The sequence below is a fragment of the Spodoptera frugiperda genome, chromosome 19, assembly GCF_023101765.2.
Source record: "Spodoptera frugiperda isolate SF20-4 chromosome 19, AGI-APGP_CSIRO_Sfru_2.0, whole genome shotgun sequence".
In the NCBI taxonomy this organism is placed as follows: Eukaryota; Metazoa; Arthropoda; class Insecta; order Lepidoptera; family Noctuidae; genus Spodoptera; species Spodoptera frugiperda.
The window spans coordinates 2,286,045-2,307,791 of NC_064230.1; the positions used below are offsets into that span (position 1 = coordinate 2,286,045).

The window sequence follows — 21,747 nt, forward strand, 5'->3', positions numbered from 1 at the left end:
ATTGCACAACTTGATTCCCCCTAGTCCTTTCCATCTTCGAACCACAAGACAATCGGTGAGGCGTCACCGCTTTATGGTAGATATCCCATTCACTCGCACGAAGCGCTTCGCTTCAAGCTTCCTTGTGCGAACTGCTAGGGAGTAGAACTCCTTGCCGGAGTCTGTGTTTCCTGATGGGTATAACCTGGGTGTCTTCAAAGCCCGAGTGAATAGGTTGCTTATGGGCAGACATGCTCCACCGTAGGCCGCATCATCACTTACCATCAGGTGAGATAGCGGCCAAACGTCGACCCATCAAATGTAAATGTAAATAATCCGGTAACCCGCTAGGTAGTCCGCCAGGATTTTCTTACAATACCTTATTTAGTCTGCAGATACAGTTTTCCAATGCAGTAGTACTCAAATAAAAGTAAAGGCCCAATTCCCCCCTTCCCAATCTACCCAATCCCTGATTCCCCAACAACCCTTAAATTCCTAACCCCAAAAGGCCGGCAACGCGCTTGTAACGCCTCTGGTGTTTCTAGTGTCCATAGGCGGCGGCGATTGCTTACAATCAGGTAATACGTCTGCTCGTTTAACACATTGAACGCCGTGGTGGTCACCGGTGACCGACGTTAGCGGAGGATTTGCCTTCAACAGTTTTCTATTGGCAGTCAAAGACTTAACGGATTATACCATAAAATAAATTCTTTGTTTCAGCTGTTAGCACGTTGATAATGATAGAAAAATGCGTGTTCAAAAAACGTACATACGCCGACGACATTCTAATATACGATGTGATCAGTAAAAGCGATATCAGTCTTACGAAGAACTTTGAAGAATGAAGAAAGTAAATGTGTGAGAGCCATGCTTCGGCATGAATGGGCCGGCTCGACCGGAGTGATACCACGGCCGAGCAGAAAACCGACGTGAAATAACGCTTGCGTTGTGTAAGTGAGGTTACCGGAGACCCAATTCCTCCCCTCTCAATCTATCCAATCCCTGATTCCCAACAACCCTTAAATTCCTAACCCCTAAAAGGCCGGCAACGGACTTGTAACGCCTCTGGTGTTTCAAGTGTCCATGGGCGGTAGCGATTGCTTACCATCAGGTGATACGTCTGCTCGTTTACGGCGCGTTCCATAAAAAAAAAAGTTTTTATAATATTAAGTAATTTTTTTATATCAAATCAATTGTAAATAGTTCATCCTTATTACAATTATTTTACGTTAAAAGGGTTTGTCTTATTTGTGTTTGTTAATTTAGTATTTATTTAGATTTACCTACATATTAAAATATAAGAATTAATTATTTCTTAGGATGTAGGTAGGTACATCTTTTTTTATTGAATGACTCGTTTTGTTCCTAGTGTAAGCGTACTAAGAAACGCAGATGGTCGCCATAGAAACAGTAAAAAAGGCCTTGACTTTTTTTTATTCCCTAATTTTTATCCGCAAGTTTATCAGAATAATAGTTAAGTAACCAAGGGTCCTATTTTCATTACATTTTTTTTTTACTAATTTACATTTCTTGTACGTTGATGAAATTGAGTGGGACAGGATCTGGCATTGTCATTTTCAATGCAGAACAACTGTACCTAGATGCTTTCATTACATTATCTGTGGTATTAGAAGACAGCGCTAGTCGCTGGTTAGCGCATGCGCAATGAATGTGATTTAGGCGCCCGACCGCGTTTTATTTTGTTACCTACATTTAAGTAAATTTTATTGGGATTTTTAACTTTATGAGATTACCTACATTATATTTATTTCGATGAAGGAATAGGCTAATGAAATAAAATTAGGTACCTACACAAATTTTGGAGTTATAAGTACAGTGTGGGAGAGCCATGCTTCGACACGAATGAGCCGGCTCGACCGGAGTGATACCACGGTCTCACAGAAAACCGACGTGAAACAATGCTTGCGTTGTGTGAGTGAGGTTACCGGAGGCCCAATTACACCCCTTCCCAATCTTCCCAATCCTCAATTTCCCCAACAACCATTAAATTCCTAACCTCCAAAAAGCCGGCAACGCACTTGTAACGCCTCTGGTGTTTCAAGTATCCATGGGCGGCGGCGATTACTTACCATCAGGTGATACGTCTGCTCGTTTACCGGCTTATACCATAAAAAATCAAACAAAAATTTGTTTTAAAAGTAATTTTATTTACGATTCATCCTTTTTAGATTTTTTAGGTTTTTGTTTAGTTTTCTTCATTCGTTCCGATGGCCGATTGGATTGGAAGCATTGGACGCCGTAGACGCTATTTATTTTAATTATATCCCCTTCTGAAAGTAGTTCAGAGTTTTGGCCAAGAGATCTCATTATGGAGCCGTCGGGATCCTGCGGATAAAGATATTTCGTTAATAGTAGCTGTATGGATTATTGAGACCGCATACCGGCAAGCGCAGCGGACTACCTAGCGGGTTTACCGGGGCTCCGGCTCGAAAAGCAGGAGTAGGAACGGGGTGGTTTTTAGTCAGTAAGAGTCTGACACTCCCTCTCGCCTCACCCAAGGCGGAAGAAGTGATGTATGTAGTCCATTATTACTTATTCTAGTCGGGTCTTGCACACCCAGGGGAAGAGGTAGGGTGGTAAGGTATTCAACAGTATTTTACAGGTAAGATAAAAAAAACTTTTGTTGTAAAAGGGAACCTCCATTTTTTTAAGTCGGGTAAGATGCCTAAGCATTCTCCTAAATCTGAAAAATACTATGCTGAAAACCGCATCAAAATCGGTTCAGCCAAACGCGAGATAATCCCGCACAAACATACATACATACAGGACAAACCTCACTTTTTTTAAGTCGGTTAAAACATGTCTTACTTGATCTTTATAAGTGGCGACTGTAGATATGCCAGTTTTGCCAATCTTCCGCCAGAATTGCCAAGCAGGGTGCGTGGCGCTTTGGAAGTCGTATGGCAGGTCCAAAGTAGCTTCGTCGCGTATCTTTTCAAAATGGTGCAGTTTATCTGTAAATTGAAAGCGTAAAAGATTGATTTTATACAGTATAGAGATCACTCATATGATTTAAATGAAACTACAAGTAGTAGTCGTCCACAGAAGCATAATACAACTAATAAAATTATTAACCTAATCATTATGTTATCGGCTTATTCACGTAACTGTTTGACGAGGAACTCGACTAGTGTCAAGCCATGCTAGAGGCTCATATTCGTTTAGAAGACAATCGCCGCGTCGTGTGTTGCGGAATGCTACTCATGAATATGAGCTCTAGCATGGTTTGAAACTAGTCCGAGTTCCTCATCAAACAGTTACGTGAGTAAGCCGATAACATAATAATTAATTTAGTCTCACGAAAACTATAATAAAATTAAATAATTAACCTTAAATTCCTAGCCTCCAAAAAGGCCGGTAACGCACTTGTAACGCCTCTGGTGTTTCAAGTGTCCATGGGCGGCGGCGATTGCTTACCATCAGGGGTTTTAGTCTGCTATTATATTTGTGTCAGAATGGTCGATCATTGAGCAGTGCAAGAGGGACGGAGCTATACAACCTACATAACTCCGTCCCTCTTGCACTGGTGATACGTCTTCTTCTATTTACCCCAGGTGATACGTCTGCTTGTTTACCGGCTTATCTATACTCTATACTAATACTAGCTACTTCCGCGCGGTTTCACTCGCTCTGCTTGGCTCCTATTGGTCATAGCGTGATGTTTTGTAGCCTATAGCCTTCCTCGATAAATGCACTATTCAACACAAAAAGAATTATTCAAATCGGACTAGTAGTTCCGGAGATTAGCGCGTTCAAACAAACAAACAAACAAACAAACTTTCACCTTTATAATATTATACAAGTACCTATATAAGTATATAGTATATTAGTATATTAGTATTTTTTTTAGATTATAAAGCTGAAGAGTTTGTTTGTTTGTTTGAACGCGCTAATCTCCGGAACTACTGGTCCGATTTGAATAATTCTTTTTGTGTTGGATAGTCCATTTATCGAGGAAGGCTATAGGCTATAAAACATCACGCTATGACCAATAGGAGCCGAGCCGAGCGGGTGAAACCGCGCGGAAGTAGCTAGTATATACTATATAAAAGTCGGTTAATAATGGCAGCTACTTACCAGGCCGTACATGTCGATTGTGGACGCGGATGTATTTGTCTCTGTCATGTCTGGAGACTTCGAAGTAGAAACCCAGCATTGCCATCACCATCATAGCTGTATGCTGCACATGCTGGTTGCCTTTGAACAGCTCTACGCAACCGAAGATCTGATAGGAAAGAGGAAATCTTTTAATTAACACATTGAACGCCGCGGTGGTCACCGGTGACCGACGTTAGCGGAGGATTTGTCTTCAACAGTTTTCTATTGGCAGTCAAAGACTTAAAAATTAACTTTTAGCATTTATGCGGCATTGGTTCAGGTCAGGATACGGAGCGAACGGGCCTGGGATTTTTTCTTTTTTATAACGTCACGCCTTTTATCCCCGACGGGGTAGGCAGAAGTGCACCTTTTTTTGGTTCAAAATGACTTCTCCCGCTTTAAGCGAGGCGAGAGGGAGTGTCAAACTCTTACTGACTAAAAACCACGTTCCTACTCCTGCTTTTCGAGCCGGAGCCCCGGTAAACCCGCTAGGTAGTCCGCAGCTGCGGAGGGGACTGGGATGGGGTTTCCTTCTTCGATGCCTGCCTGGGATACAAAGCAGTCATGCTAGCTAAGGCGGGGTCCGGAGCTGCGGACTACCTAGCGGGTTACCGGGGTCCAGCTCGAAAAGCAGCTCGAACGGGGTGATTTTTGGTCAGTAAGAGTCTGACAGTGCCTCTCGCCTCGCCCAAGGCCGATGAGGCCTTTGGACGATTTTCCCCCCTCAAAAAAAGCATACATAACAATAAAGCATGCACAGATCCTGCGTCAGTCAAAAATATGTTTTATTCTCTTACCTTAATGAGCTGTTGCAGCTATGCATAGGGGTTTCTATTAATTTAAATAAAAAGAATAAAACAACCAACGAAAAAATGGCAAAATTTTTATATTTATTTTCGTAAAATTACTTACAAAATTAAAATTGACATTGTGTTTGTTCACTTATATGCTAAAATACCTATTCATATTGCATAATATTTATTGTCAATAATTTTCATTTCATCGCAAACCTTTAAAGTAATTCGTTTTACAAGATGGCGGATTTTGGCTTAAAAACATTCTATACTTACTAGAGGTAGGTAGTACTAAAATCTATTAACATTTCATTATACACTTTCGATCGTAAGTTATAAGATTTATTTTACATTGGCACAGAATTAAATAGTATGGTAACAGAAAATCTATAGCAAACATTTGATTATATTAACATTTGATTATAAACTTTCAATTTTAAGTTAAAAGGTTCATTTTACATTGGCACAAAATTAAATCAAGTGGTAACAGAAAATCTATAGCATACATTTGATTATAAACTTTCAATCCTAAGCTAAAGAGTTCATTTCACATTGGCACCAGTTTTGACAGACAATCATAACTTTTTCCCTGTAATTTTTAAAATAGGAATAAAAGTTTTCGTTTCGTCTTTGGTATACAGATTTATAGTTATAAATATTTTTTTTTTGTAGAAAACTAATAAAAAAATTGTTGTTTTGAGGTAAAATATTTGGCTTATTATTTTTTTATATCTACCCGTATTACCAATTTAATTTAGTTAAAAAAACTACATCTAATATCACAATTAGTAATATTCTGAACACAAAATCTCTTAAAGAAAGTAGGAACGTCAAATGTCATGCCTTTTATCCCCGAAAGGGTAGGCAGAGGTGCACATTACGGCACGTAATGCCGCTATACAATGTACACCCACTTTTCAACATTTGTGTTATAAGTCCCATGTAATAGGAACATAATACTTTTAATCACATTATTAGAGGTAGATTATTAAAATAACTTTTATAATAAGATCATTTGTACAAATTGAGAATTAAGGCGGAAATATATTATCGTGTCATGGCGAGTCGTAGCACTATGTATATTTAATTATAATTATGATATTGAGCTATGTAAAAGGCACACTCAGAGCTATATTATTATTTTGGCAAACTAGACAACAAAGGCGCCAGGTTATAGAGGGTTCGCTGTGTGAAACGCACGTTAAACTGCCAAAAAATTACAAAATGTTACCGGCATCATTATCCTCAACCAAAAGTTAACAACCGGCTAGTTTCCTACTAGCGAAATTCAATACATTTTTCGAAACGTCAAAAACGATATTTTCTATGAACTTTGTATGAAATACTCTATTATGATGTCATCAGATTTTGACGACGTCAAAATAACAAACTTATTTCTAGAAATGTAGCTAGAAAAAATCGAAAATTAAAGTAGTTCATCAAATGTATGAATGAGAGTGTGATTATTTTTTAATATTTTATTGTATTGAAAAGTTGTAATAATTTATTTTTGACCGAGGATACTACCCAATTGCATGTCGTATCATGTCGTGAGTCGCCAAATGCTATCAGCCGAGTGGTGGCAGTGCCACGACACGCCACGCCACGATAATGTATTTCTACCTTTAGGCAGACGTGAGCATAAACAATGTAGCACCCGTTTTTTACTTTAAAATCTTATTTTTATAACTAAATTGAGCATTTCCATTCAAATCAATACGTATATTAATTATTAAAATTAACGATTGATTTGTGAATCCATTAACAAATCATATCATAATATCAAATTAGATTCTTGAAAATAATAGATTACTTCCAAATAATAATATATGTCAAATTCAAAATAAAAAAAAATGAAATAAAAATAAACGTTTTCTTAACAAAACGTTGCCTATCTAGTATTTTTTTAAGTCAGTTCACTAGGTATTTTTACTTTCATAATTAATTATTATTACAAATTTACTTAAAAAAAAACAGAGAATTTTCGTATAGAAATGTCGGTTTTCTAATAACAAAACATTGTTATTATTCAGTACAAGAATTCTTAGACGAAAAGTATTATTAAATTCTTTCTTAAATGTAAATTTGCATGCCAATTCTTGCCAAATGTAGGTACAAGGGACTTAAAATGTTGTGTCACCTAATAATCTGCAAATTATTCTTTGCAATTTATTTATTCTATTCTATTCGAGTTACATTATTACTTTAAGGAAAGCATTTAATACAAAAATATTGTACCGACGACATCAGTTTGGTACATAACCTAAAAAATCGACTTAACATTTCTTGAGCAGTGTTAAAACAAACGAAATTTTAAATTTTCTCACCTAACCTAGACATTACTTTGTTATACGAATTTGTATCTTATTCTAATGACTATAAGGCTTAAATTTCTTACTTAAAACCAAGAGGAACATTTGTATCGAAAATTAAAAAAAAATCGAATGTTTTAACACAAAAAAAATATAACACTTACCAATCACAGTTGAAAATACACTTTATAACTAGCACATTACAGTCTAAATTCCTTTGAACACACAGCTTGTTTTAAGAACCACCACAGATAAAAAATACAACTGTCACTTCACTTTTTTTTTTCAATCTACAGGCTTGTAGGTCCAGAATCGGTCGAAAATTTTGTGGGTAATTTCGACCCATCTATATGATAATTCTAAGAATCTTCTTTCCAGTTCATCTTTCGTACAATCAGTGCTTAACACGTACCATTCCATGGCTTTTTCCAACTCTTCTACCATGGAACGTCTTTCAACATCATTTAGGCGGCCGGGCCTCGACATAGCACTGTGAACATCACATATATACCTTTCCATCTTATATCTCGATTCCAAAATACTTTTCCTAACCAAATCATCATCAATTACTGACGGTGGAATAGCTAGCCTACGATTAATTTCTTCTACAGACATTCTTTTCGACTGATCAATTGGAGGCTCAAGAATCCTGTCTCTTGGAGTTCTAACAAATACTCGTAAATCACCTGTATATTCTATTTTCAATATCACCATGACTTTCTTATCAACATTGTATTCAGCTTCGAAATAAAGCGGAATGCTGACAATTAAATTATTATGCTCAGTTACCGCTCTCTCACCTTCATAAATCTTTATGAACTTTTCTTTGTCCATATCTAATAGAACTGGTATTAGTTTCCGCCCCATGCAAGGTATATGTCTATTTCTATGCAGTACTTTGACCATAACACCTTTGGAAGCCTCAACGCCTATGGAAGCCAATAACATATCAGGCATAACTTTATGATTTATAGACGGATGCGAAACTCCATTAAGTAAAGCTGCCTGTATAGCATTTCCCATAGCTATGACTTCATCTGGATTAGCAGAAGTATACAAGTGTAGGCGACCGTCGAAGAATTCTGTTATAAGACGCTTAATTGTCGTTATTTTCCCACATCCCCCAACGACTAAAACGGCATTGATACATGTTTTATTCAACCGACATAATGTTAGGATTTTATCTATCAATAATAAGGAGTCTTCATATAGATCCGTGCATAAGCTGTCAAACATTTCTCTGGTTAGAGTATGAGAAAAGTTTTGCCCCTGATAAAGGCCTGGGACATTGATAGTCGTCTCATTTACAGTTGGGTCTGAGAACGGCCATTTGGCTTCTTCAGCCGCCATCTTTAAACGCTTATGGGCAGCTGGCAAACCAAAAATTTCGACCCCAAACTGTCTTTCGAAGTACTCATTAAAATATGCTACGATACGGTTGTCAAATTCATTACCTCCCAGTCTGTGGTTAACTATATTCTCTCTCATTTCATATATTGAGCCCTCCGGAGCTAAATGCGATACAGTAGTCATTGTACCACCTATATCATACACTATAATATTTGTTAACTCTTGGCTAAACAATCTATGAGCCACTGCAGCCGACGTGCAATCGTTGCTAATCCTTAAAACTTCAAAACCAGCTAATATGGCGGCTTGTCGTAACGCATTCCTTTTCATACAATTAAACCATGCCGGTACACTAAGCACAACTTTCGTTACAGAAGCCGTGAGATGCTTTTCAACCTTTTCCTTAATGTGGCTTAGGAACATTGCTGTTATTTGTTCCGCTGTATAAGAAACTTCTTCACCCTTTTCTGTTACTTTGAACACGGGGGTGTTGTGTTCATTTATCATTTTGAAACTCCATAAATGTTTATCCATTTGTAATTGGTAGTCGTCGTATGGACGGCCTAAGATTCGTTGGATGTGGATTATTGTGTTTTTCGGATCTAATATAGAATAGTCTCTAGCTTCGACTCCGAATAAGCGGCCTTCGGGGGTAAACGCCACGATAGTAGGCATGCTGACTGCCCTCTCTTCTAATTTCACCATTTCAACTTTATCTTCCAAACCACGCCAAACCGCCGCACAAGTATATGCACTGCCGAAACTGATTCCAATCGCAGCCATGTTTAACAAATTTAATAATTACTAAACTATAATAAAAAACACATAGGAACACAAAAATACGTCACTTTGGCCACGTTTTTTTCGAAATACTGAATTTGGCGGGTAAGAGATTTTTATTTATATATACTCGGGCCAATGGGCAGCCAGAAAATTCCACTCGATTGACCAATCAGAGTAAGAATACGGGAGAATGTACTAGAATAGGGTTGCTAGTGCGTATAATTAGATTTGCCCTTAATTATAAATTCAGAATTTATGCTAATCTATATAGTTACGCCTTTTATCACCGAAGGGGTAGGCAGAAAAGTGAACATTACGGCACGTAATGCCACTGTACAATACACGGGATACCAGTTTTTACCACTTCTATCGGACTTCAGTGTTCCGGTGTTTGCATGGTTGTATCTACTTTAGATTCTTTTTTTTTTTTTGAGGGTGGAAAATCATCCAATGACTTCTCCCGCCTTGGGTGAGGCGAGAGGGAGTGTCAGACTCTTACTGACTAAAAACCACCCCGTTCTTAATCCTGCTTTTCGAGTCAGAGCCCCGGTAACCTTTTACGTTGTCCGCAGCTCCAGAATCTACTTTAGATCCTGGCTTACAAAAGTTGAAGCAGTTTGAGAGGGCGTGGCAGGCTTATCCCACAAAAAAATCAACTAATTATAATTTTATTATGATAAACTGTAACAGGTCGATTTCCGCACATTTGGTTGGATAGCCAAAACATAAATATGCCCAATTACCCCCTTCCCAATGTTCCCGATCCCCGATTCCCTAACAACCCTTAAATTCCTAACTCCCAAAAGGCCGGCAACGCACTTGTAACGCATCTGGTGTTTCGGGTGTCCATGGGCGGCGGCGATTGCTTACCATCAGGTGATCCGTCTGTTCGTTTGCCTTCTATTCCATAAAATAGGAATATGTAGTCGCAAGGCGGTAAGGGCAATTGCTGACTTGGTCAAGTTAAGGTGTCATCTGGCGTTCCATTTTCTCCACAAACCCCAATGTGAGACAGGTGTGTTTTTTTTTAGATAGAATAAGCCGGTAAACGAGCAGACGCATCACCTGATGGTAAGCAATCACCGCCGCCCATGGACACCCGAAACTCCAGAGGCGTTACAAGTGCGTTGCCTTTTGGGGGTTAGAAATTAAAGAGGTGTTGGGGAATCGGAGATTGGAAATATTGGGAAGGGGGAGTTGGACCTCCGGTAACTTCACTCACAAAAGAAACACAATGCAAGTTGTTTCACGTCGGTTTTCTGTCAGGCCGTGTTATCAGTCCGGTCGAGCCGGCCCAGCAGTGCTGAAACATGGCTCTCCCACGCTTTAAAATGTGATGATTAAAGGTTTAAATATTTTTCCAACCGAAAAAAAATCACCCACATAAAAAGCACTCTTCACTTTCCTGGTAACCCCAATTATAAACGTCAATTACGTCAAAATCCCGTCATTTTCCGTCCTTTACGCACTCGCTACCATAGTCCATATAAAATATACCTTTCTCTTTCTAATGTTTATATTTCCATCCTGTTCTAATTAAGAGTATTCTAGTGACATCTCTGTCGCACGATTCAGTTCTATTCAAACAATCATGTTTTGTTATTTTAAATGAAGGTAGAAATGATTTATAAATATTACTTTAGTTATTATGAATACTAGTTTCTGCTCGCGGCTTCGTCCACATTTAAAATAGTGAGAGAGAGCCATGCTTCGGCACGAATGGGCCGGCTCGACCGGAGTGATACCACGGCCGAGCAGAAAACCGACGTGAAACAACTTGCGTTGTGTTTCGTTGTGTGAGTGAGGTTACTGGAGGCCCAATTACCCGCCTTCCCAATCTTCCAAATCCCCGATTCCCCAACAAACCTCAAATTCCTAACCCCCAAAAGGCCGGCAACGCACTTGTAACGCCTCTAGTGTCCATGGGTGTAGGCGATTGCTTACCATCAGATGATCCGTCTGCTCGTTTACCAGCTTAATAAAAAAACTTTTCCGTAGGATAGTAAGCAGCCTATATTGTGTTATTCCAGATCCTAATAATCTACCCCTGTTACAAATTTCATCTAGATTCCTTCAGCCGTTTTGATGTGATTGAGTAACAAACTTACTAAACTAAGAGTAATTTTTAACCAGAGCAGTGCTATGTAATTATGCTACGAAAATGTAATAGGTAACATAAACTGATACTAAGCTATGTAGCTGTACTAATAAGATGTGCTATGAAATTCCGCGACCCGCGGGCAAAAGCTAATCACTATCACTACATTGTATAAAACAAAGTCACTATTTTTGTCTGTTTGTCTGTATGCTTAAATCTTTAAAATTACGCAACAGATTTTGATGCGGTTTTTTGTAATAGGTAGATTGATTCAAGAGCCATCCGTCCATCAGCCATCACCATTGCACCCATGCGAAGCTGGGGCGGGTCGCTAGTTTAATATAAAAATATAATTATTTTCACGTCTCACTCACCTGTTTACCCCCAACGCGTCCAGTGACGTAGTCAGGACTGTTGTCCAGTACCAGATAGTCGTCATATCCCCTAGCCTCCTTGGCATCCACCTCAATCAGCTTGACACAAGTCTTCCTCATCAAAATGGTGTTTACTTCTGCCAATCTGTTTCGTAGATCCTCTAAATCGTCTGCAAATAACAATAAATACGAGATATTATGTGTGTGTGTATTGTCACGCCTTTTATCCCCGAAGGGGTAGGCAGAGGTGCACATTGTAGCACGTAATGCCGCTATACAATGTACACCCACTTTTACTATTTGTACTATAAGTCTCATGTAAAAGGGGGTGAACCTATTGCCATATACCGGGCATTCCCAAACTCCGTGCTACTACTGAGAAGCACCGAAAAAAAACGAGCAATACTTCGCATGACTCGGAAATCGAACCCGAGACTCCTTGCCCGGTAGTCGCACTTGCAACCACTCGGCCAACGAGGCAGTCAAAATAAAAATACGAGATACCTAAGTACTTATACCTAAACAGGTTTTTATGGTCAGTAAACGAGCAGTCTGATCACCTGATGGTAAGCAATCGCCGCCACCCATACACACCCGAGACATCAGAGCTGTTACAAGTGCGTTGCCGGCGTTTGGGGGTTAGGCATTTAAGGGTTGTTTGGGAATCGGGGATTGGGAAGATTGGGAAGGGTGGTAATTGGGCCTCCGATAACCTCATTCACACAACGCAAGCGTTGTTTTACGTCGGTTGTCTGTGAGGCCGTGGTATCACTCCGGTCGAGCCGGTCTATCATGCAGAAGCATGACTGTCCCACACTTAAACTACAATACCCACGAGAAGAATAGCAGTGGTGATTCATATATTCTCACGCCTGTCTCCCAGGCAGAGACAATGGAATTCAATTGCCACGGTTCTTACACACTTCTTTCGCTTCATCAACAGTCATCAGTCTTTTCATGCATGCTCGTCGGTTAAAGGTACTTTTAATTTGGCCCTTTTTAATATATCGCCAATCTGGTCGCTATATGTCGGTAATACTACAATACCCACGGGAAGAACAGCAGTGGTGATAAATATATCCTACATTCGGATGTGAAAGAATTGCAAACTCATTAACAATAAAATAATTGTGAAAGATTAAACAAAAACATGGCGATTTCGGGTTAAATTTCGTAGTTGCGAGATTCAAAAGATAGATGGCGTTAGGAGTATGTTTCTTTTAATAGTAAAAATACTTAATTTATTTTTAATACTAAAACTAGCACTGCTAGAACGATTTGGCAAATTTTGGTCTTGAATTATTTGTGCAGATCCAGGGAAGGTTTAAAAGGTGAGAAAAAAATATTGGAGGAAGTACGAAGTTTGCCGGGCCATTTAGTAAATAGACCCGGAGCTGTGGACTACCTACGGGGCTCCGGCAAGAAAAGCAGGAAACGAACTAATGGGGTGGTTTTTAGTCAGTAAGAGTCTGCGATTCCCGGCATGGGTCGCGGCATTTAAACTGAGTACTGGCCTTTTGGCAACATGACTTTTATGTTTTTTTATAATATTGTATTTAATTTATTTATTTTTATTATTTATTTAATGTTTATTGTTTTTTTTTTAAATGGTGCAAATAAACTGTTGTTGTTTCTTCTTTCTTCTTCTTTCTTTCTTGGATCCCGCAACTAAAAAAGCAAGTAAATAGATAAATAAATACTCACAACCAGGTATCTTCTTGATGACGTATCTCACAATACCGTCGGGCCACCTCCTCTCATTGTAAAACTCCTTATTCAGTTTGTTAAGTTTCACAGTCTCTGGTATATCGCTCTGTGACTTTCGCTTCCTCACTCGCGTTTTCTGTTTCTTCGCTTTCTTTGCCTTCTTTTTTGTTTTGTGTCTGTAAAAGATAAAGATAAATTTATTTGTATAAACATGTGTAGGTAACATCTATACATATAATAAAATCGTAGAAAAGTGCTGTCTGTACATTGAAAATAAAAATAAAAAAAATAGCAGGGGTTATTGTTATGTCGATGTCGAACCCAAAAATGTAATTAACTTTTTTTTTGTCTGTTTGTCTGTTTGTCTGTTTGTCTGTTCGTCTGTGCGCGCTAATCTCAGAAACGGCTGATCCGAGTTGGATGCGGTTTTCACGAATATATTGTGGGATGCTTAAATTTACATTTAGTGTTTGTTTCATGTCAATCGGTTCATAAATAAAAAAGTTATGTCAAATTAAAGAATCACGTCGAACATTCTATGCTTATACCATTAATCTCCGCAACTATTTGACGGATTTGGTTGAAATTTGGTACAGATATAGTTTAGAACCTTAGAAAGGACATAGATATATTTTTATTTCAAAAATCAAAAAATAAAATAGAAATAAAAATAAAATAAAAATAAAATAAAATAAAAATAAAATAAAAATAAAATAAAATAAAAATAAAAATAAAAATAAAAATAAAAATAAAAATAAAAATAAAAATAAAATAAAATAAAAATAAAATAAAAATAAAATAAAAATAAAATGAAAATAAAATAAAAATAAAATAAAAATAAAATATAAATAAAATAAAATAAAAATAAAATAAAAATAAAATAAAATAAAAATAAAATAAAAATAAAATAAAATAAAAATAAAATAAAAATAAAATAAAAATAAAATAAAAATAAAATAAAAATAAAATAAAAATAAAATAAAAATAAAATAAAAATAAAATAAAAATAAAATAAAAATAAAATAAAAATAAAATAAAAATAAAATAAAAATAAAATAAAAATAAAATAAAAATAAAATAAAAATAAAATAAAATAAAAATAAAATAAAAATAAAATAAAAATAAAATAAAAATAAAATAAAAATAAAATAAAAATAAAATAAAAATAAAATAAAAATAAAATAAAAATAAAATAAAAATAAAATAAAAATAAAATAAAAATAAAATAAAAATAAATTTATTCCGGACATACAGCGCCATCTATTGTTCAATTTCGTACTTATAGTACGGAATTGAACAATGTCGGGCTGTTCCTATACTCCGTAGATAGATGGCGTTGATCGCGCAATGGTGTAATTACAATGTTTTAATTCATTGGAAATTTGTTTTTACAAAATAGTAAAAAGCAATGAAAAATATAATACAACTTTTAGTACAAAGAAAACGCTCTAACGGAGTATAGATAATTCTATGTCGATCGTTACACGACTTCGGTTCATGTTATTGTTTTAATTCATCAAAAAAAGTTAACAAATAGTAAAAAGGTATGAAAAAAATTATATCAATATAATTAAACTTTTAGTACAAAGAAAATGCCCGAACGGAGTATAAATAAATAATCCAAGTTGTCTTTATCCTCGATAGATGGCGTTGGGATCGAAATAGATTGCGCTATGGTTTTGTTACAATTATTTGGTTGGGTATCGGCCGAGCGCTTCGGTACTATTGTAGAAAATGTGTATCAGTCGTATGATTATTTGTCTGTAGTAGTCCTGCTGTTTCGTATATTCTAAATTGGTTTCGTTGTATTTGTCAATTAATAAGTTTATTTGTTGGGTTTTCCTGGTTTTCTGGTTAAACTTTTTAACGTAGGTTTAGTTTGATATCGATTATTAGTAGTTACTGTAGTTAGTTTTTTTAATAAAATTGTAAGTCTAATTTATAAATTAATTAGATTAGATTTAACTTTTAAATTATTTAGTTTAAGCTTGGTTATTATAGCATAAAGGATAGGTTCTAATATAATTTCTTTTTTAATTGTTATAAATTCGTAATTCGTAGCTTTCTTTAGTTTTAAGTTAGTTTTCATCTTAAGTTCGGAAAGATTATAATATTTCTTTAGTTAAAGTCCGTTTTTAAACTATTTTTTCAATGCCCTAAGTGAGTATACATCTAAAAATCAAACGCAGAGCTCATTATGTTGATTTTTGAAGAGTTCCCTGGAATATCTTCCACATCTCATTTTTTAAGAGATCCCGCGAGATCGGGAACTATGTGGTTAAAACCAAAAATTTGCCGGAAGTCACTATTCCACGCGAACGAAGTCGCGGGCAAAAGCTAGTTATACATATAAATGTAAATGCAGATAGTACAGTTAATATTGTAGTTTCAACATGTTTTGCCATAATAATTGGCGTACAAAATAATAATAAAATTTATAAAAACTATTAAAAAAGAAAAACAACCAAACTGAAAATATTTCAAACAACTAAATTATAAATCCTCATTTAGAAAATCTTTAACACGGTAATAACAATACTTAATGAATAAAGAAGACACAAACAATGTCTTCATCTTTATATGTAAAGTATAAGTATAAGATGTTGCAACCAATTTTTTTATGACTGGTAGGATTATTAGGACTATCATCATTATCATAAACATCAGCCACAAGACATTTAATCACTTCTAGATCGGGCCAATCTGCATAGCAGAAACGTTGTCTACACATAATATACAGGAAGCAATTCCAATAGAATTATGTGTTACTTATGTACCTCAATTGTATATGTATGTGTTGTCCTTTATGTTGTATGTGTCTACATAATTTGTAAATAAATAAATACAAATAAATGATTACTACATCATCAGCGCATGGCAAACTACTGCACTATGCGCCACTTCTACATACGTGTATACGGTACTTGCCGTTGGTAGGTTTTGAAACCGCACTCTCGTTCATAAGAGCGTCTTAAAATAATTCTACTAATAAAATTCATATGGCAACGCACTTGTAACGCCTCTGGTGTTTCGGGTGTCCATGGGTTGCCGCGATTGCTTACCATCAGGTGAATCACCTGCACGTTTGTGTGTTCAATAAAAAAAAATCCTTACACTTCATGTTTCACTTGATGATGAGCCGATAACACCTCAGCTTCAGGTCTAACAGCCTCTACCTTCGGTGTCTCTGTCGTAGTCTCTTCCACCTCTTCTTTAATCTCTTCTTTGACTTCTTCTGCCTTCTCCTCACTCTTTTCAGCATCCATACTGTCTTCCTTCTCAGATTGCTCTTTCTCTTTCTGTTTTTCATCTTCTTCTCCTATATCTCCCTTTTCTCCATCATTTGCTTCATCACCCTCATCTCCTTCTTCATCTTCTAAGGCTGTTTGTTCTTTAATGTCCTTTTCATCATTATTTGTACCTAAGATTGAGTCTAGTCCTTCACTTAAAGCTTCTTTCACCAAATCCTCTTTGTTTATAACTTTTTCTTGTTCTGATTCCGTTTCTTCATCTTCGTCACCGTCTTTCGATTTTGATTTGTGCTCGTGGTCAATGCCTGGTTAGAAATTGTGTGGTTAGTGTGTGTGAGTGTCATGTGTGAGGGTTTGAGTTCAATGCCCTTATTGGGACTTATAGGAGAGCCATGCTTCGGCACGAATGGGCTCGCTCGACCGGAGTGATACCACGGCCTCACAGAAAATCGACGTGAAACCACGCTTGCGTTGTGTTTCTTTGTGTGAGTGAAGTTACCGGAGGCCCAATCTTCCCAATCACCCATTCCTCAAGAACCCTTAAATTCCTAACCCCCAAAAGGCCGGCAACGCCTCTAATGTTTCAAGTGTCCATAGGCGGTGATTGCCTACCATCAGGTGACACGTCTGCTCGTAAAAAAGGATCATTAATTTTTCTGAGCATAAAGTCTCGGAATGATTTTGTTCGTTGATATCACATCAACAGCCTATAAGTGGCCACTGCTGACCAAAAGTCTCTTCTCGCACGGAGAAGGTTTGAGCATTAATCATCACGCTTGCTCAGTACAGTAGATACAACCATGAAAACACCGGAACACTGAAGTCCGGCGCGTCCCAGGGTCATGAATGACTGTCTTGGATCCCGCAACGAAATAAATCAGAAGATATTATTAGAGGAGAAGAAAAAGAAAAAATAATCTACTCTATTATGAAGAGTTAGAGCCTCCCTCCTAAAACCGCTGCAACTCCTGTGTACCAGGATCTACAGTAGATACAACCATGAAAACACCGGAACACTGAAGTCCAACGTCCCAGGGACATGAATGACTGTCTTGGATCCCGCAACGAAATAAATCAGAAGATATTATTAGAGGAGGATGATGTGATCTGTTATTTACCTGGGTCTTTCTCAGCATTTTGGTTGGTAATTGTATCGCCGCCTTTGTCCATAGATACATTCGACTCCTCCCAGTCATCGCCCGAACCGTCATCTTTACGTTTTACTCTGAAAATATTTGAAATAACACATGTACTGTATCACTGGCCTAACTCCTAATAATCTCGAGACCGGAGCTGTGGACTACCTAGCGGGTTTATCGCGGCTCCGGCTCGAAAAGCAGGAGTAGAAACGGGGTGGTTTTTAGTCAGTAAGAGTCCGACACTCCCTCTCGCCTCGCTCGAGAAGTCATTAAATGATTTTCCCTCCCTCAAAAAAACATATTATAAAAACACCGTCAACGTTTTCCCTCACTAGCATTTCCTCCTGTGTCGTAGGTGTGCTTACAAACATACAAGTTCACATACACACCGGATCAATATGTAAGTTGATCCGGTGCGGGAATAAAACCCGTGACTGTATTATGCAGCAGTGAGTGCCTACTCACTGCACCTACCGTACAGTGGACTACAGTAAAGTTATGATTCATTGACTTAATTTTTATATATTTACATTTATTTGTAAGTCCCATGAAGTAGGGGCGAATTTTTATTCTGATAATATTTTACCTAATCCGGAAATCAAACTCATGATCCCTAGTTTGGTAGCCGTGACATAATAGTGATTGAAAACCCCTAGATGGTAAATGAAAAACAAATATTTTTTTAATATATTTAATTTATAATAAGGAAATAAAAATATATATTGTTTTTTGTCAAAAAAATTATATCTTCATTAACATTTAGGGGTTTTCAAATCTGTCTAGTTTCTTGGACCTGCAAATTAAGATAATTTTGTATTAGATACTTTATTACTTATTTATCTCGCTATTCGACTTTTACGTTCGTTTAAAAACAAATTAAATAGGAACACGATCGGAATTTCAACCTAAGACGCTACTTAAACCATGTTGCATCTTGTCTTACTCGCTTCACACAAATTTTTGATCCTTAACATACATATGGACGTTTGTGCTGCCATCTATTATTAAACTCCGGACAATAGAAGTCATATCATCGCACGCATTGCACGCATTCCGTATGACGTCATCAGTACGCATCGCATGTAGGCATTGCCGATGATGCGGTCCGTACGATGCGGATCAGTGGACGCAGTTGTATGAGTTTCTATACAAGACAAACTAAAATCCGTTGCGTGCGATGCGTACGATGCGGGCCTGTGGACACTTACGTTAAAGAAGAATAGACTTACTTATATCTGCTTTCCTTGAAATATCTCCTCGGTTTTTTCTCATTTATTTTAACTTCTTCTGCATTCACTTTCTTATCCTCCATTTTGTCTTCTTTCTTAGTCTTTCCTACACTCAATTTCTTCTCCGCTTTCTCTGAAGCATTCATTGCAGCATCTACAATTTTCACTTTATCATTTAAATTAACTTCTTTAACTTTCTTCTCACTCTCTACTGCTGCAGGAGTGGTCACTTCTCTTTTCCTTCTGACTTTAAGAGGAGTTGTGACACTGTCATCATTTCTTCTAAATTTGACATAAGAGGCTTTGACAGGTCTACCATCGTGCTTAGTCTGTTGCTTATATACTGGATAATGCTGCGTACTAAATTTAACCGCACCCCCCTTGGTAGACCGATAGGTTTTAGGGCACCTAGAATTCGGACCAGTATACCGACACTGCCTTTGATACTCCTCAATAGATTTTGAACTCTCACAAAACGTCGTAAGGTTCTGTATTGCGTGATCTACCATGGATTTCGCGTAATCAGCTATGACTTCTAATATTCCAAGGATATCGGATGAATTAGATACTTTCTTTTTTTCAGTATTGTCAACTGGTTTGACTATTTCAGATTTATTTTCAGTTGTATTACAATATTTATCTCTAGCGTTCTTCAAAGCTAGTGCTGATACTTTGTAAACCTGTTCTATTATGTCGTCTGTTTCATTAGCAATACCTAGAGAATTAAGACTCTCTGTAATGTGGTTAGCTCCATCAATTTCTGTGTCCGTAGTATTATCTACTTGTTTTTCACTAAGTGGTGTGGCTTCAGGTAAGTTTACAAGTAAAGGAGGCGGTGTGATGTTCCTGTTGACTCTCAAACTCTTATTGGCTGGTGGTTCAGTGATACCAATGTCCCTCTTTCCTCTTACGAGGTCGTCAGTAGGTTCTATGTCCCTCTTTCGTCTGACAAGACCAGGATAAGCTTGGCACAGTTCGAATTTTTCTTGGCGATCTCTAATGCGGCATTCTGGTCCGTAAACAAGCTCAATTTTGCGCAAATCATTTGCTGTTAGACCGACGCGTTTTTGACGTAGGTTGTGATTCTGAAAGAGTAAATTTTGAGGATAAGAAAGTGTCCTGAGTTTTGTGGGCGATGTAATATAAACGGGTAAACGAGCAGACAGATCACTTGATAGTAAGCAATCCCCGCCGCTCATGGATACATGAAACACCAGAGACGTTACATGTGCATTGCCGGTCTTTTGGGGGTTTGGAATTTAAGGGTTGATGGGGAATCGGGGATTGGGAAGATTGGGAAGGTAGATAATTGGGACACCGGTAACTGCACTGACACAACGAAACACATCGCAAGCGTGTGATAAAATGTATTCTAGTAACTGATGATTCTTTTTCTTCTCCTCTAATTCTTCAGTGTGTCGGTGTTTTCATGGTTGTATCTACTGTAGATCCTGGTGCACAAGTGTTTTTTCAAATCAAATCAAATCAGCTTTATTGTGAACTATAGGTTTTTTTATGGGTATGCATTATAAATACAGGTCTTAAATAATTAGCGGTATGGGAGATTGTGGCAGACTTCTCCCATGAATAAACAGATAATTTTAAATCGAAAATTACCTTAAATATGATAGTCCGATGCCCATTCTTGCTGTAGTCTCGTTCTCCGAAGTGCATGACACTATTTATGTCATACGGCAACGCCCGCATCGATGGAGGCAGCACACTCTCTCTCGTGAACAGCGGGACTGCATCTGGTGACAGATTTATTATAACGGTTATGTTATAACGGTTTCTTTACAGTATAAGCCCGTAAACGAAGCAGTGCAAGAGGGACGGAGCTATACAACCTACATAACTCCGTCCCTCTTGCACTGCTCAATGATCAACCATTCTGACACAATTGTAATAGCAGACTAAGGCCCCAGAACGATCACCTGATGCTAAGCAATCGCCGCCGCTCATGAACATTGCGGGTTAGGAATTTAAGGACCGTAGGGGAATCGAGGATTGGGAAATAATAGGAAGGGTAATTGGACCTCCGGTAACCTCATTCACGCAAAGAGGCCGTGGTATCACTCCGTACTGGTGGATCGTTTCCACTGATACCATGTAGCTGTGCTAGTAAGATGTGCTATGAAGATGCGCCGCCGCAAAGCAGCTGTGCGAGATGCGCAGCTCCAGTATGCAATGTGCCGATAGTAGGGAAGCCGTCCATAGCACGCATCTAATTCGGGATATGTTTTTTATATGGAAAGATTCTTTCCATTTAAAAAACATATCTTAGTTAAACCCGTTTCCACCAGTGCTAAGCTATCTAAATGTACCAATAATTATAATTGGCGGAAGTCAAACGCTTCCACAGCAACGTATGCTACGTTGCACATCACTGGTAGAAAAGTATCCAGAAGGAGGAGTAAGAACGGGGTGGTGTTTAGTCAGTAAGAGTCTGATACTCCCTCTCGCCTCGCCCAAGGCGGGAGAAGTCATTGGATGATTTTCACTTCTCAAAAGAGAGGAGCATTTTAACGGTTACCGTCCACAGGTCCACATCGCACGCATCGGAATCGGATGGATTGACTTAATCCACTGTATCGGCAGCGTTCGGATTGCCG

General features: G+C 37.6%; 2 protein-coding genes across 3 annotated transcripts in view; both read right to left on the minus strand.

Annotated features, from left to right (window-relative positions):
• The window catches only part of LOC118281136 (ATP-dependent RNA helicase abstrakt), a 209,380-nt gene that overhangs the window by 23,657 nt on the left and 163,976 nt on the right, over positions 1 to 21,747 (minus strand). The window lies entirely within an intron of this gene.
• The window catches only part of LOC118280885 (uncharacterized), a 28,078-nt gene continuing 8,462 nt past the window's right edge, over positions 2,132 to 21,747 (minus strand). Inside the window, exons 5-13 of the mRNA XM_050700920.1 lie at positions 20,753 to 20,886; positions 19,136 to 20,220; positions 17,886 to 17,992; positions 16,631 to 17,072; positions 13,514 to 13,692; positions 11,810 to 11,979; positions 4,078 to 4,225; positions 2,809 to 2,954; positions 2,132 to 2,325 (exon numbers count right to left, since the gene is read on the minus strand). Of these exons, the coding sequence (XP_050556877.1) occupies positions 2,149 to 2,325; positions 2,809 to 2,954; positions 4,078 to 4,225; positions 11,810 to 11,979; positions 13,514 to 13,692; positions 16,631 to 17,072; positions 17,886 to 17,992; positions 19,136 to 20,220; positions 20,753 to 20,886 (2,588 nt within the window). The 3' untranslated portion in view covers positions 2,132 to 2,148. The remainder of the gene's footprint in view (positions 2,326 to 2,808; positions 2,955 to 4,077; positions 4,226 to 11,809; positions 11,980 to 13,513; positions 13,693 to 16,630; positions 17,073 to 17,885; positions 17,993 to 19,135; positions 20,221 to 20,752; positions 20,887 to 21,747) is intronic.